This window comes from Ursus maritimus, unplaced genomic scaffold (assembly GCF_017311325.1).
Source record: "Ursus maritimus isolate PB19 unplaced genomic scaffold, ASM1731132v1 scaffold_6, whole genome shotgun sequence".
NCBI lineage: Eukaryota > Metazoa > Chordata > Mammalia > Carnivora > Ursidae > Ursus > Ursus maritimus.
Window position 1 is genome coordinate 20998163 of NW_024426774.1, and position 14070 is coordinate 21012232.

Genomic DNA, 14070 nt, shown 5'->3' on the forward strand with positions numbered 1-14070 from the left:
GGAGGGGAGGAGAACGCAGAAGAAAGCCCTCAAGGAGTCCCAGAGTTGGTGTGTGAGGTCTGGGGCAAGGTGTCAACAGCCAGATCCCGCAGTAGGTCAAAGAGAATGAAGTCTGAGGCATGGACTTGGTCATGGTAGTTACTCTGATGTTTTGTGGCTGTAAGGTGGACACCATATTTCATGGGCTTCGTGAGGAGCTAGTCTAGAAGCTGAGGTCATTGCCAAGAGGCAAGGGAAAAAATGGGTGTGGCATTAGGACCAGAGACAGTCCTGAAAAGGCTGGGAAAGCTGTGATGAATCCTCAGGAGAGTAATAAAAGGGTCACGGAGTGGGGCTCAACAGGAAGACAGACATCGTGAGCTTGTGGTAGGGGTGGGGAAGCAATGTCCACGGCAGGACCAGGGGATAGGCGTGTCACCCACCGTGCGGGACTCTGGCAGTATCAATGACTTCCTCCTAGAGGGGCACCTGGTTAGTTACCACCAAGTGCTGCTGCAGATTTGCGCTGGAGAGTCAGCTTGCAAGGCACTGGCCCCTTGGCCTATGGGTGGGAGCCTGGGGACTAAGATGGCCCTTTATAAGGGCACCTGGCTGGCTCAGTCAGTAGAGCATGTGACTCTTGATCTCAGGGTTGTAAGTTTGAGTCCCACGTTGAGTGTAGTGATTACTTAAAAATAAAATCTTAAAAAAAAAATGGCACTTAATAGATTTTGTATGACCCCACACCCATTCATTTACCATCTTCTCATCCCTTCATTCCTGACAGTCATTACCAAGTGTCTACTAAGTGCCAGGCAAACATGGGAAAGCAGTGCCTTCTTCCGTCCGGCCCTGTGCGGTTTGCAGAGCAATCTCACCCCGTCCCCATGCTTCCCAGAAGTCCTGTGTGACCGAGTCCTGACCCGAACCCTGCCCTAGTGCAGCAGGTGGGCTGGACGGAAGGGAAGAGGGAGGCAATCTCTGGGCCAAGGAAAAGCAAGTTTGATAGTGCAGGGCCTGAAACCTGCTTATTTTGGTGAGCTTTAACTGTCTTTTAGTTCCTGGGTTTGGTTCCATTTTGTTTCTCCTTAGGTTTTTGGCTCCAGTCCTTTTAAAATTTATAGTCTGTCTTGGTTGAGCCAAAGAGAACAAGAGAGTGGGATTGAATGTTCAGACTGTTCGGGTCAGAGAGAAATCAGGCAGTAATCCCCGGGACCAGGTGTCATGGGCACAGCACCAAACTGGAGAGAAAAACTCCAAAGGGGTGCACGTGGAGGCCCCCTACACTGCTCTATTCTGGGAAGCTTTTGTTTCCCTTTAAGAATGGAAACCGTCTCGTACAAGGAACCTACAGCCTCCCCCTAGGAGCATAGTACTAAGCTAGGGTGGAAGAGGGTGTTGATGGCTGCACTTTCTTTCTCTTCCATCCTGAGGCATCCACTTGGCAATTGACCAGAAAGTCTCCCGCAGGGAGTGGGAGTTCTGGTGCAGGAGTCGAGGAGGGGAATGGCCCATGAGTGGCCAGGAGAGGTGTCCTTCCTGGGGTGGCCACAGTGGCCTCACACTGGTGCCTAGTGCAGAGGGTCACCCTGACAGGGACAAGACCTGTTCTCTAAGTGAGCTTCTCCAGGCCCAATGGGGGCTACTTCCTGGGGCTTCAGGATGTGGTAGCCAGAGAGCAGTGAGCAGGGCTGGGGCAGAGAGAGGGGCAGGGAGTAGGGGGCTGAAGGAGAGAGACACAGGCTCTGGCCACCCTGAACCCCTCCTTGCTGCGCGATCTCGCCGCCCACTTTCTCTGGCTGGTTCTAGCAACAGGGCCCACTTTATAGGACCATTTGTGATCGCCTCAGACTCTGCCCCACTGTCCAGCACCCCTTGGAAGGTGTCGGTCAGGTGGTGACGGGATGGCCCTTGGGCTTAAACCAGGGACGGGGAGGCCCTGGGAACGCCCAGAGTTGGGGACAAAGAGTCCTTCGAGTACAAAGGGAACTCCCTAAATGCAGTTCTCCACAGGGGAGGGGGAATCTGCCAGGAACAGGGCCAGGGCTCTTCGCACCCAGCCTCCGTCCTGAGTTATATCCTCCACGGCCTCTGGCCGCCTCCGCTGCTATCATGGCGTGGGCCTCAGGGGGGCGCTGCTCCCCCTCGGATGGTCTGGCTAAAGGCGGCCGGGACCGGCTCCCAGCTCACTGAAGTTCCAGAAAAGGCAGCAGGGTCCCCACAGGGAGACCAATTTATCACCCAGTGCTTCCACCTGGCCCCAGACACGCCGTTCCCCTGGTGCGCTGGATGTTCAGGTCTCTCTCGGACCCGGGGGTGCAGCCCCGCCCCGGCCAGCGGGCCCCAGGTGAGCCCCACCGCGAGGGGGCGGGGCCTGCCCTTCGGCCCGGATGTTCCCACGCCCCCTCCCCGTAGCCACACAGCCCGCTTCTGGCTTTTCTGTCTGCTCCTCGGTCTCACGTCTCTCTCTCGAACACTCCGACAACTGCCGACAACTGCACTCTCAGCGTGACAGGCCCGCCCCTCCCACCGCACCCCCCTCCACCCCATCTTTGTCGGGTCCCTGTCTGCCTCACAGGCGGCCCTCTCCCGTCCCCTCCCCTGGTTAACCCCCTGTGTAAAGAGCTGCCAGGGCTGGGCTGATGGATGGGCCCTTCCCCGGCTTTGCTCTTGCTCTGGCCTTCCCTTCCGTCCCCTCCCCGCCAGCCCTTGCTCCTCAGCTCACCCTCCACCACATATTTTATCATCAGGAAAGGGCACCAAGAGGAAAGGACCTTCTGGATAAGCAAGTGGAGGTGGGTTGGGGAGATAATGGGGGGATGCGGGCAGCTCCTGCAGATAAGGATTTCCTGAACTCCCCAGGGGGTGGGGGGAGCACTGTATGAATGAGGGAAAATGCTCCTGATCCTTCTGTCCTTCCTCGTCCCTGACTGAGCAAAGCCTGAAACCGGGAGATGGGTGGAAAGGGAGGGCGGTGTGTAAAAGGGCTGGGGATTTAGAGAAGCCAGAACTGAGTCATTATCTGCATGACCTTGAGCAGGTATGCCTCAGTTCCTCCATCTGTAAAGTGCAGGTAAAACCGTCTAGGGTGCCTTGCACCGGTGGAAGCTCAGTAAATGTGGGCTCCTGTCCCTGCTGTGAGGGTGCGGGGTCACCCTGTTCCTCTGAAAGCTCTCCCCTGCATCCTGGATTCCACCCAAGAGAACCTATTCCCACATGCCCTCTATATACTGGGCACATTCACGCCCACAGTGCTATGTAATCCTTCTTTTTATAATTAGGAAAACAGGAAGGCAGAGAGGTTAAAGTGACCAGTGTATTAATAGAAGGCCACGGCAGAAGCAAGAAGCCCGAGTCCAGAGCCCCAGAACCTGCCGTGCCAGTGGCAGCAGGTTGCTGAAAAAGCTGAGCAAAGGTTGACTGAGAAATTCAACTGGGTAGGAGCTTCCTAGAGGCCTGAGTGGGAGTGAGAACCCTGGCTCTGCTCCTGCCCCAGTCACTTGCTGGGTGACCTTGGGGAAGTCCTTTTCCTCCTCTGAGCCTTAGCTTCTGCTTCCTCATCTTGCCAGAGTGTGGGGCAGAGATGGACTGCATCCTTTGTGAGGTCCCATTCCGCCCTGAACACTGTGTCCCCTCCCCAGCAAAGGGACCCAGCATTGTGATAAAGAGTGGGGCTGCAGCTTCAGGCTGGTCTTAGGGTGAAAAATCTCATCCTCATTTTCCCCACCCTCCATTTCCTCCCTCTTCGCAACCCCCATCCTGTCGCTTGGGGCCGCTAATCAATGAGTCGTAAAATGAGAAAGTATCAGGAACGAGCAAAGCATGGAGAGCAGCTGGGGCAGCCTCAGCGGCACGGAGTGTGATGGACTGCCAGCCCTTCACCTCAGCCCAGCCTCCCACGCCTGACTCAGGCCAGCCAGCCAGCCAGCCGAGACTCACCCAGCCTTGGGGGGAGGGGGCTGCAGCTGGAGACCAGAGTAGGGAGGCCTATTTTCAGTGACTCCAAAAGCCTCACCTTACACAGAGCAATGAGATCTATGTGTATTGACATGGAAAGGTGCAGCCAGGACGTGTGGTTGAATCATAAAAGCAGGTTACATGAGCTCACCTATAAAGTGATCCCGTCTATGTTGTTATGAAGAACTGTTTGTACGAACATAAAAATACGGGCAGAGAGACTCCAAATGGTGAATAGCAGTTACCTCTGGGAATCGTGGAATAGGGGAAACACTCACTTTCCACTTTATACACCTTTCCTTTGTTGGACTCTTCAAGCATATATTGCTTTTATAATAATTTTTAAAAGATCATCTTATGTTAAAGACTATTTCCAGGGGCGCCTGGGTGGCACAGCGGTTAAGTGTCTGCCTTCGGCTCAGGGCGTGATCCCGGCGTTATGGGATCGAGCCCCACATCAGGCTCCTCCGCTAGGAGCCTGCTTCTTCCTCTCCCACTCCCCCTGCTTGTGTTCCCCCTCTCGCTGGCTGTCTCTATCTCTGTCGAATAAATAAATAAAATCTTTAAAAAAAAAAAAAAGACTATTTCCATGATGCTGAGGAAAGCCTTACAGAAGTATGCACAGGCTAATGAAAATGCTCAGGATCTTTGCTTCAGGCTGGAAGTGTATCCATCTAGGGTGGCAAGGCCCGTGAACTCCTGCTGATCCAAAGCACCAGCTCTAAAAGCACAAAGAGTGTGATTTCTTGAAAGAGAAAATCCACAATCCCTTAAATTTAAGGGATCCCTGAAGAGTAACAGTAGTCCCTTAAATTTGGCTTATAAAGACTAAATCTGTCAAAACATGAGATTCTTTAAGGCAAAGCGTTTGGAATAATGGTAAAAGAGGTCCTTGATGTCCGCAGCCCAAAACTGGCCTGGGGTTGGCTGCTGTCAGCCAGGATTGGGGCCCTCCCCTGACGCCTTACACAGCTTGGGAACCGGGCCCACATCAGCATGTGGTGCAACCACTCGCCCCCAACGGGACTAAGCTTCCCTCTGACCAGCCTGAGGCCACGATGGCCTGCGGGAGACTTTAGGACTGACTCTCCAGGATCCCTTGGCTCCTTGCCTTCCAGCTTTCTCCTGCAACCAAGCCCAGGGCATGTGCGGGCTCTCCCTGAGCCGGAGACCCAGGCTGTGGAGTAGGGGAGGGTAATAAAGGGACTGGTGAGTTTGGGCCCACATGGGAATGGATATTTGAGGGTAGAGAGGGTGGAGGGGCTGGGTAGGAGGTAGGAGGGCTGTGGAAGGTCACTCTGGCTGCGGGACTCTCTGTGCCTCTCCTGATGAGTCAGTACAGGGACCGAAACTGCACTTAGACACAAGTTTATTGGTGGAGCTGCGGCGGAGTCCTCCCTCTCTCTGGGACAGCCGAGGGCACAGCACCAACAGAGGGATGGACAGACAGACCCCCAAAAGGACACATGGATGGTGCAGACTCAGAGAGACCATAGCACAGCCACATAGGCACAGAGACACACAGGCCACAGCACCAAGAAACACACACACACACACACACACACACACACACACACACACACTGAGACAAAACCACAGGGCTAGAACACACAGACAAAGTGCGGGCTTTGGGGCTCCTGCATAGACAGAGCGAGGACCACATGGGGAGGGGGCCCCTGCTGACCTCCCCCAGGCATAGGCACACCAACAGCACACAGACAGGCAGATGCCCCCAGCCAGACAGCCAGCCTGCCACACAGACAAATGAACTGCATGGAAAGGACGCTTGTGCTCCCCAAACCTCAGGGAGGGGGGACCAAGGGACTTCTACACACCCCCACCAATTGATTCCCGCTCAGCCTGACCCCTGCCCCACCCCACCCCCCCACACACTTTGGTCTTGCCCACTGGGGCTGGGGGCTAGGGAGTGGGCCGGTGGAAGGAGGGAGAGAGGAAGGGGTACGGGCCCAGCTCTGTCCCTTCTGCGAGAGCAGGGAGGCAGGTACTGAGAGTCCGGGTCTGAGCCAGGGCCTGGCAGTGGGGTGAGGGCGGGGCCTTGGCTCAGGCTTGGGGGGGCTCCCGGCAGCGCAGGCACTGGGCCATCTCAGGCTGGTACTGCTCAACCTGCAGGGTACAGCTGGAGAATCCGAACCGGGAGTGGAGCTGGGATGTGGCTTCAGCCAGGACAGCTTCAGGGTCCGCCGTGGAGTCTGTGGGAGAATGATAAGAGGCAGCAGGTTCCCAGGGGAGTCGGGAACCAGGCAGGGGCCAAGATAAGGACGGGTGCAGGGGGACCCCATGGCTTGCACAGCATTAAAGCCCGGCTTGAGTGAGGGGCTTTATTTTCTGTCTGTATTGTATGAACAGCGTAAAAATGCCCAAGAGGAGGTTGGAGAGACTCACCCCCTGATCAACCACGCCACCATGCTAACACGCCACACTGTTCTTATTTTTCTATTCTCTTCTGCTCTTTGACTACCCATTTACAGCTGTACGTTTCAGCAGCCACAGCGCCCAACTCTCCAAGACAATCCAGATGTTAAATATTTTCTCCCATTGTCCCTCTAGAGTTACCATCAACTATCCCACAAAGTATAATATTTTTGGCATCCAAATTGCATGTCTCTGATTGCTTCTTGCATCTGGAAGAAACTCAAAAATCCTTTGTCAGCTTGTGAGTCACCATATATATTTTTAATAGTTGAATCATAATGTAGATATAATTTTACATTCAGCTTTTTTCTCTTACCATCATACCATAAACATGTCTCCTAGTTGCCACACAGTGTTCATCATCATCGGTTTGAATAGTGATACCCCACGGTCACCACTTACCTAACTGTGCCCGTTGCCAAACCTCTTGGTACTAGTGATCTTTTAAAGGGTTGCTGGTTCTCTACACTACTTCAGAGAAGGCGAACCCCCCACCCCCCTGAACACCCTGTCCAGGGTGCCTTGTCTCCAACACGCACATGTGTCAGAGAGAGATCAAGAAAGGGAGATGGAACTCAGACCATCTTTCCAGGTGTGGAAGGGGAACGGGGCCAGGGCGGTGGTGGGGGCTGGGTGGGGGAGAAATATTTCTAGGAGGTAACTGGCTAGGGCCAGTGTGGACTCACCAATGGCCAGGTGTGCAGAGGCAACATGGTAAGTAAGCGTAAGGGACCACAGGTGCAGCTCATGAGTTGCCCGGACTCCTGGCACTGACAAAAGTGTGTCCCGCACGGGCTCAAACCCCACACTTCGGGGGGAACCTGCAAGCAGCACCAGCCATGCCTTACTGCCAAGGCCACTCCTGCCCAAGGGCGGCCCCTCACCAGACTCTACCTCCCCCATCCTGTATCCACTCACCATTAACTGCTCCCTCCCAATTCACCCTGTGCCTGAATCCTCCTTCTAGCAATAGACCCCAGGACCCAGGCCTTCTCCTGACACTCTCTTGAGAGAAGAGAGGTGGGTCGGAGCTGGAGTGAGGTCAGAGAGGGCCCTAGGTGGGGAGCAGTGGCATCGGATTTACCTTCCATGAGGACACGAAGAACATCTCGGAGGGTGGGAGCCGTGGATCCAAGGGCACAGATAGAGAAGAGGAAGGTGCTGATGGGGTCAGCTGCCTTGTACTGAGGCTGTAGAGAAAGAGACCTCTAAGCCCAGGAAACAGGAAGCCTCCAGAGGAAGACCTAGGGGTATCTTGGGCAAACAGGACCTGAGAGGCCCCTGAGAGCTCTGCTGAGGGGAAAGGACCATGCCCTGAGCCGGGAGTTCTGGGGAGCTGGGAGCTGGAGGGGGGTGAGAGAGGCCAAGGGTGCAAGGAGGGGGCCGGGGTGTGGAGCTGGGGGAGGAAGGCTGGGGTAGGCCTGCGTGCACAGTACCTTGAAGTAGATGAGGACAGAGGCGGCCAGTACCCCAAGGCTCTGCAGGAGGTCCCCCAGCACATGCACAAAGGCTGCCCGGACGCTGGTGTTCCCCAGGGGCAGGGGCTCCCCCGGCCCCTCCTCCAGCGGTGCATACTCCGCCCCCCTAGACCCGTGGCTGTGGGGGGGCCCGGCCTGGTGCAGCACAAAGGCCATTCTGAGGGGGAAGCAGAGCAGCTCAGCCCAGGCAGCCTGTTTCCAGCCCCCTCTGCCCTCTTTCTACGTCTCTCCACCTCACCTCCCCGGGAGCACTTTCTCCACCTATGTCCTCCCTTTTCCCAGCCCCAGGAGGAAGAAAACATTGGCCAAGGGACACAAATCGCGCAGCCTGGGGGAAAAAGTACCGTACTTGGTGCTGGAGACATGGATTCAGATCCTGACCCTGCTACTTACACCTGAGCAAGTCACCTGGCCTGTCTCGGGTTCTGTGTCATTACCTGTACACTAGGGTGGCTACTGTCTACCTCAAGGGGGGGGTTGTGGGCCTCAAATGAGACAGTGCTGATGAAAGCCCCCAGCAGAGTGGCTGGTACACAGTAGGCCCTCAGTAAATGTCTGCTGACTCTGGATTCCAGGTCTCCCTCCCGTCTGTCCTCAGGCAGCCCTAGGGCAGGTGACAGGTGAGAACTGTGTGTGCCTGTTGCACGCCTGTCGGGGCAGGGAGAGAGCCAGCTCTCCCACCCTGGAGGAGAGCCCCTCGCCCTGCGTCCCCCATGGCGCCTGCTCCATACTGGAACGTACAGCAGGTTGGCACAGACTGCGATGCTGGCGGTCAGCAGCATGGCACCCCCCTCGATGTGGTAGTCGCTGTGCAGCAGGCGGATGAAGGCCAGGTACAGGAGGATGCCAGTGACCATCCAGAGGGAGACCACAGAGGCCAAAGCCCCCAGAGTCTCTGCAGGGGGAGACAAGCTATCAGAGACCTGCCCGAGACCCTGTGAGGTACCTTCTGGTAAGATTAGAGGCTCATGGGGCCATGCAGGGCCTTACCTGAGCGGTGCCAGCCGAAGGTCATGGTGCGGGTGGCTGGACGGGTGGAAAGCCAGAGGGAGAAGAGGCTGCCTATCATGCTGCCCACGTCCGCCAGCAGGTGGGCTGCGTCGGTCATAATGGCTAGGCTGTGTGCCAAGTACCCACCTGCAAGGGTAAAGCAGTGCACGGTCTGGGTCCAGTTAGAAAGTAGCGTGCATGGGGTGCCTGGTTGGCTCAGTCGTTAAGCGTCTGCCTTCAGCTCAGGGCCTGATCCCAGGGACCTGGGATCGAGCCCCGCAACGGGCTCCCTGCTCTGCTGGGAGCATGCTTCTTCCTCTCCCACTCCCCCTGCTGGTGTTCCCTCTCTCGCTGGCTGTCTCTCTCTCTGTCAAATAAATAAATAAAATCTTAAAAAAAAAAAGAAAGAAAGAAAGAAAGAAAGTGTGCACTGTGGCAGTGTGTGTAGAAGCAAGGAGACTGGGGGGACCTGCACCCAAATGTGAAATATGTTTTTCTCTGGTGATGGGATTGGGGGGGAGGTTATTGGCTTCTTTTCACTCATTCACATTTTCTAGTTTTTCTGTAATGACACCTTTTAATATCAAGAAAATAGACTTTTAAAATTAAGACTAGCTAGTGCTGAGAAGCCAGCCCTGGCCCTCGGCCGCAGACCTGGCCCTGAATTCCCCTTGCTGCTGTCCCCCACCCTCTCCCACTTCCTGAGTCCCGGGCACCCAGTCCCCCCTGCAGCCATCCCCTTCTCCGCCTCCCCCGCCTCCCCACAAACATCACTGGGGCTCCGAGTGGAAAGTGGTTCGGGCAGGGGTGGAGAGGATGGGGCTGGCGGAGCTGCCGTCCTACTTACCGACCACCTCCCCAGCCATGAAGACGCAGCACACGGCACAGGCGGCGCACAGCTGCCTCTGTGCCTGCAGCCTCTCGGGGGTGAGGCCGGGCTGTGGCAGCGGGTCCCTGTGGCAGTGGTGGAAGGGCATCTCCACAGGTTTGGGGTCCTCGGGGAGGGGCTCCGAGGGCTCTGTGAAGAGACTGAGGTGGGCAGCACGATTCAGCCTGGGGCTGACCTGTTCCTCGCTCCCAGGTCCTCAGTCCCGCTAGCCGGCCTTCATCAGCTGTGGCCCAACACTCGCTCTGCTCTGTCGGCCCAAGGCCTGGTCAAACCTGGGAGCCTCGGGGACTGAGGGCCACAGGACCGATGGGGGCTAAACAGCTCAGATCCCAGCTCCCTGTTCCCTTCATACACACAGGCATAGAAGTGCACAGCCAGAAAGCACCATAGAGATGGTCTAGTCTGACGCTTTTTACAGAAATTACAAGTATGAGGCTCAGAGAGGGAGGAGGCATACGGAGGCCGCACGGCTCGTTGGTGGTACGGAGCGGACTCCACCATAATGCATGGATAGGCACCATAAGGAACACAAAATGAGCAGGATCTTGCTGACCTCTGGGAGCTTTTGGTGAACAAGACAAAGGTGTACCTAGGTGCTGTGATAATATAGCAAGAAAGTAGCTGTTGCCATCAAAGTGCTCTCAGGGCTCAGAGTCAATGAATTAGGATGAAATCAGAGAGACTGAAGGGGGCGCCATGAGAAGGGCTGTGAAGGATGGGGAGGGTTTGGGGAGGACGAAGTGCAGACTGCTGTGGCTGGGGTGGTAGTAGTAGGAGCACTGGATTTGGAGGCTGCCACATGTTAGCTGGACCTCGGTCTGACCCTAAGCCCCCAGCGGAGGCCACCTTAACTGTACGGTGACATAAGCCTCCTTTGATAAATGAATGGGGCTGGAGCCTCACCTGGGACACCAGTGACTGAGGGCAGGCTGAGTTTTAGGTTCATCCTGGCCCAATTCTCACCCCCACGACTACCCAACCTGAACCCCAGCAAGGCCAGAACCTTCCATAGAACAAAGGACCTAAACAGAAAATACAGTCCTAGAAATACTCATGGACGTGTGACAGGAATACCCATGAGTGAAAATCGAAGGCTCCAGATAGAAACATGGTCACAGCAGTAAAGTGAGGAGGAAGGCCTGGAGCCTTCTGGCTGAGAAAAGCTCTGCCAAGTGGGTGAATTGAGGTGTGAGGGAGGTGGGCGCACATTTGGTGCTTGCAGGGAAGATTTGAGTGCCAGCAGGTAGATTAATTTCTTGGAATTTTCTTCCAAGATTTAGAATCTCAATGTGTATGATTCTGGGTGTGTTTGCAGAGGAGATAGGGAGATGAGGGTGGCTTTGAAACCCATCCTCATTCTTCAATGAGGTATACACATAGTTGGGTGCCCGGGATTCAGGTGGCAAGCAGTTCACACACATTGTGAAACCCAGTCTAGTGGGAGAGACAGATGTGTCACAAATGACTTACTAGGCAAGGAGAGGCCAGGGCCAGGAGGATTATGAGTGAAGGACTTTGGAGCACCAGGGAGGGAGTGACCACCTGGGGTGGGGGTGGGGACAGCTTCACAGAGGAAGGGATGTTGAACATGAGATCTAGGTGAAGAAGGGGGCTCCACACACATGGGATGTCAATGACAAGATCAGTGGCTAGGAGTTTTAAGTTTCAGGAGCCAGGGCAAGGGCTGAGGAGGAAAACGAGGACTCAAAGGAACATCAGGGAGATACACTGATTGATTTCACATATCTATCCCAAGCCCTGAGATGACCTTGCTGATGTATATTAGTCTGGAAGGGGGAGAGGAGAGGAGATGGAAGGATCCAGAATAGACCAGGCCACAGATTCCCTGCACCGAATTCTAAAGGAGGGGCAGGTAGGTTAGGGAAGAGCCTCTTTCAGAAAATACTGCAGGATTTGGTGACTAATGGTCATATGAGAATGAAAATGAGCTGGGAGTCTGGAGATGCGGGTCTGGATAGCAAGCAGAGGCTGTGTGGCTTTGGGGCAATGGGCAAGATGCCTTTTTTGTAAGGCACAGAGTAGCCAGTCATCAAGGTAGCCACCCATCAACAGGCTGCTCCCTTTTGTTCTGCATGAATTGGGCACTAAAGAAGCCTCATTGTTGGGGTGCCTGGCCGGCTCAGTTGGTAGAGCATGCGACTCTTAATCTCAGGGTCATGAGTTCAAGCTCCATGTTGGGCCTGGAGCCTACTTTTTAAAAAATACATTAAAAAAAAAGAAGCCTCATTGTTGGTGTGGGTGGGTGTGTATGTGGGTGGGGGTCTACATGCTGTTTAGAGGGAAGGAAAGGCAGTTTTCTCTCCCTGGCCCTTTGAAACCCCCAACACACAACAAGTAATATTGAGTGGGTAGAGGGGAACTGTGAGGAGGGGACGAGGGCCTGAAGCAGAGTCAAAAGAATATGTGAAGAGACGCCAGTGCCTCCACAGCTGCCCACGTCTGCAGTCCCCTGCAGGAAGGAGTCAGACGGGAAGTCTGTCCTCCCTTCTGTTCATCCACTCCCCCACCCAGCCAGGTTTACGGCCCCCACCCAGGGAAAGAGCGAGAAACACACAGAGGCACCACATCAAAGACAAAGGGAAAGGTGGTCGGAGGGAAACAAAACGATTGGGAGAAATGAAGGAAGAGAAAAAGCCGAAGAGAAAAAGCCAGAGAGCCTGTCAAATTTCCGAGACAAACGGACGGTCAGCCAACAGACAAAATGGCCAGCGGAGGTGGCCAGGATGGGCCTGGCGCGGCCGCTCCGAGGGACAAGGCGGACAGAGCGGCGGGCGCCCGGCGCGGGAGGCCGGCGGGACGCGGAGGAGGTTCTCCGGCCGCCCCCGGCCCGCTGTCCCGGCCGCTCTGCGCGCCTCATTTCACACCTCGCCGCCCCCGGCCCCGTCTGTGCGGAGCCGGGAATACCCCCTGCCGCCCAGACCGCACCTGCTCCTTTCCTGCCACCCCCTCGCTTCCCAGAGGCCGCCGCCCCCCAGGGGCCGGGAAGAACCGCTGTGGAGCCCGGGCCCATCTTCGGCCCGGGTGCGCACAGCTGGCCGTGGCTGGAGGGGGCGCCCCGAGCCGGGGCGCACAGAGGGAAGGGCCAGGGGCCTGCAGCGGGGGCTCCGAAGCCTGGGCGGCGAGCTGCTCCCACCGCCAGGGCAGTGGAGCAATGCAGACTTCGGGGCACCTGGCGTGGACTCCCGCCCGACGGAGGGGCAGTTGCTCGCGGGGAAGTCGGATGCGCCGAGGGCGGCAGAGGGGTCCGGAGGCTTGGGGTACCGGCCGGGGAGCCGTTTTGCGGGACCGAGAAAAAGAGCGTGGCCGGGAGGAGGCGGAGCGGACTGCTGGGAGGGTCGGGGGGTTCTGGCGGTGTGGCCGGAGACGACAGAGCCGGGCGCCGCGAAGCCGAGGGACTTGCGGTGCGCTGAGGCGGCCAGCCGGGGCCACGCCGAGGGAGACAACGAAATGGACGGATGGCATGAGGGTGGAGCCCCCGGGCTGAGGGCCGGCCCAGGTCTGTCCTACCTCTTCAAGCGCAGGCCGCCGCCGGCGCCGCCGCGATCCCGGGGGCTCACCAGGCGAGTGGTCTCCGAGCCCCCCGTGGCAGGAGAGGGCTCCATGTCACCGCGGCCCCGACCGTCTAGGCCCCACCGAGGAAGGGAGAGGCGGGGCCGGCCCTGCACCAAGTCCGAGCGGCCAGCCGACCCCCGGACTCCCCGCAGGGCCGCGGGGCCACCAGAGTAGAGGGAACTGCAGCGACTGTGGCGCGGGGAGTCCGAACTGCAGATCCCGCGGCCTTTGGAGCCCCGCCCCGCGTGGGGCGAGCTCCCCAAGCCCCGCCTCCAGGCTCCCGGGCCTCACCCCCAAGCCTAAGCCCCGCCCCCGGAGCCCCGCCCCCATAACCAAAGCCCCTTTTCCCAGTGCCAAAGCCAGGTGGGGGCGACGGGAGCCCTCTGAGACCCCGCAGGGTTCTAGAGAACGCCTGATCTCCATAGCCCCGCCCCCACCCAAGTCCCGCCCCCGGGTTCCAAGACAAGCTCCCCAAGGCTGGCACCTCCCGACCAACCTTCCCCCAAGGAACACCTCCCCTTGCAAGCCTGCACGGGGGCGGGGTGTCGTCCATACCCCCCACACAGAGGCAGAAACAGGTGCGGGTCCATTACCCAGTTCGAGAGAACCAGAGTGTGGGGTGAGCAGCGACACATCCGGGAGAACTCCAGGGACTCCGGCCAGAAACCCCTCTGTGGAGGATGTGGGGTCGGAATTTGCATGCAAAATATGCTGCCAAGCACTGTACCGCTCATTATCATTTATTTTTATAGAGACTTTGGGTGACATAAC

At 57.0% G+C, this 14070-nt stretch overlaps 1 protein-coding gene across 2 annotated transcripts; it reads right to left on the bottom strand.

Annotated features, from left to right (window-relative positions):
* Positions 1–5288: 5288 nt before the first annotated feature.
* SLC30A3 (solute carrier family 30 member 3) lies at positions 5289–13486 on the bottom strand. Of its 2 annotated transcripts, XM_040623727.1 has the most exons (8): positions 13255–13486; positions 9685–9866; positions 8838–8984; positions 8589–8742; positions 7806–8004; positions 7454–7559; positions 7056–7190; positions 5289–6146 (listed from the first exon to the last, which is right to left on the bottom strand). In XM_040623727.1, the coding sequence occupies exons 1-8, from the start codon at positions 13347–13349 to the stop codon at positions 5998–6000; spliced, it is 1167 nt and encodes a 388-aa protein (XP_040479661.1). In that variant the 5' UTR covers positions 13350–13486; the 3' UTR covers positions 5289–5997. The 2 variants fall into 2 exon arrangements, with proteins under 2 accessions (XP_040479661.1, XP_040479662.1); XM_040623728.1 differs by lacking the exon at positions 7056–7190.
* Positions 13487–14070: the final 584 nt, after the last annotated feature.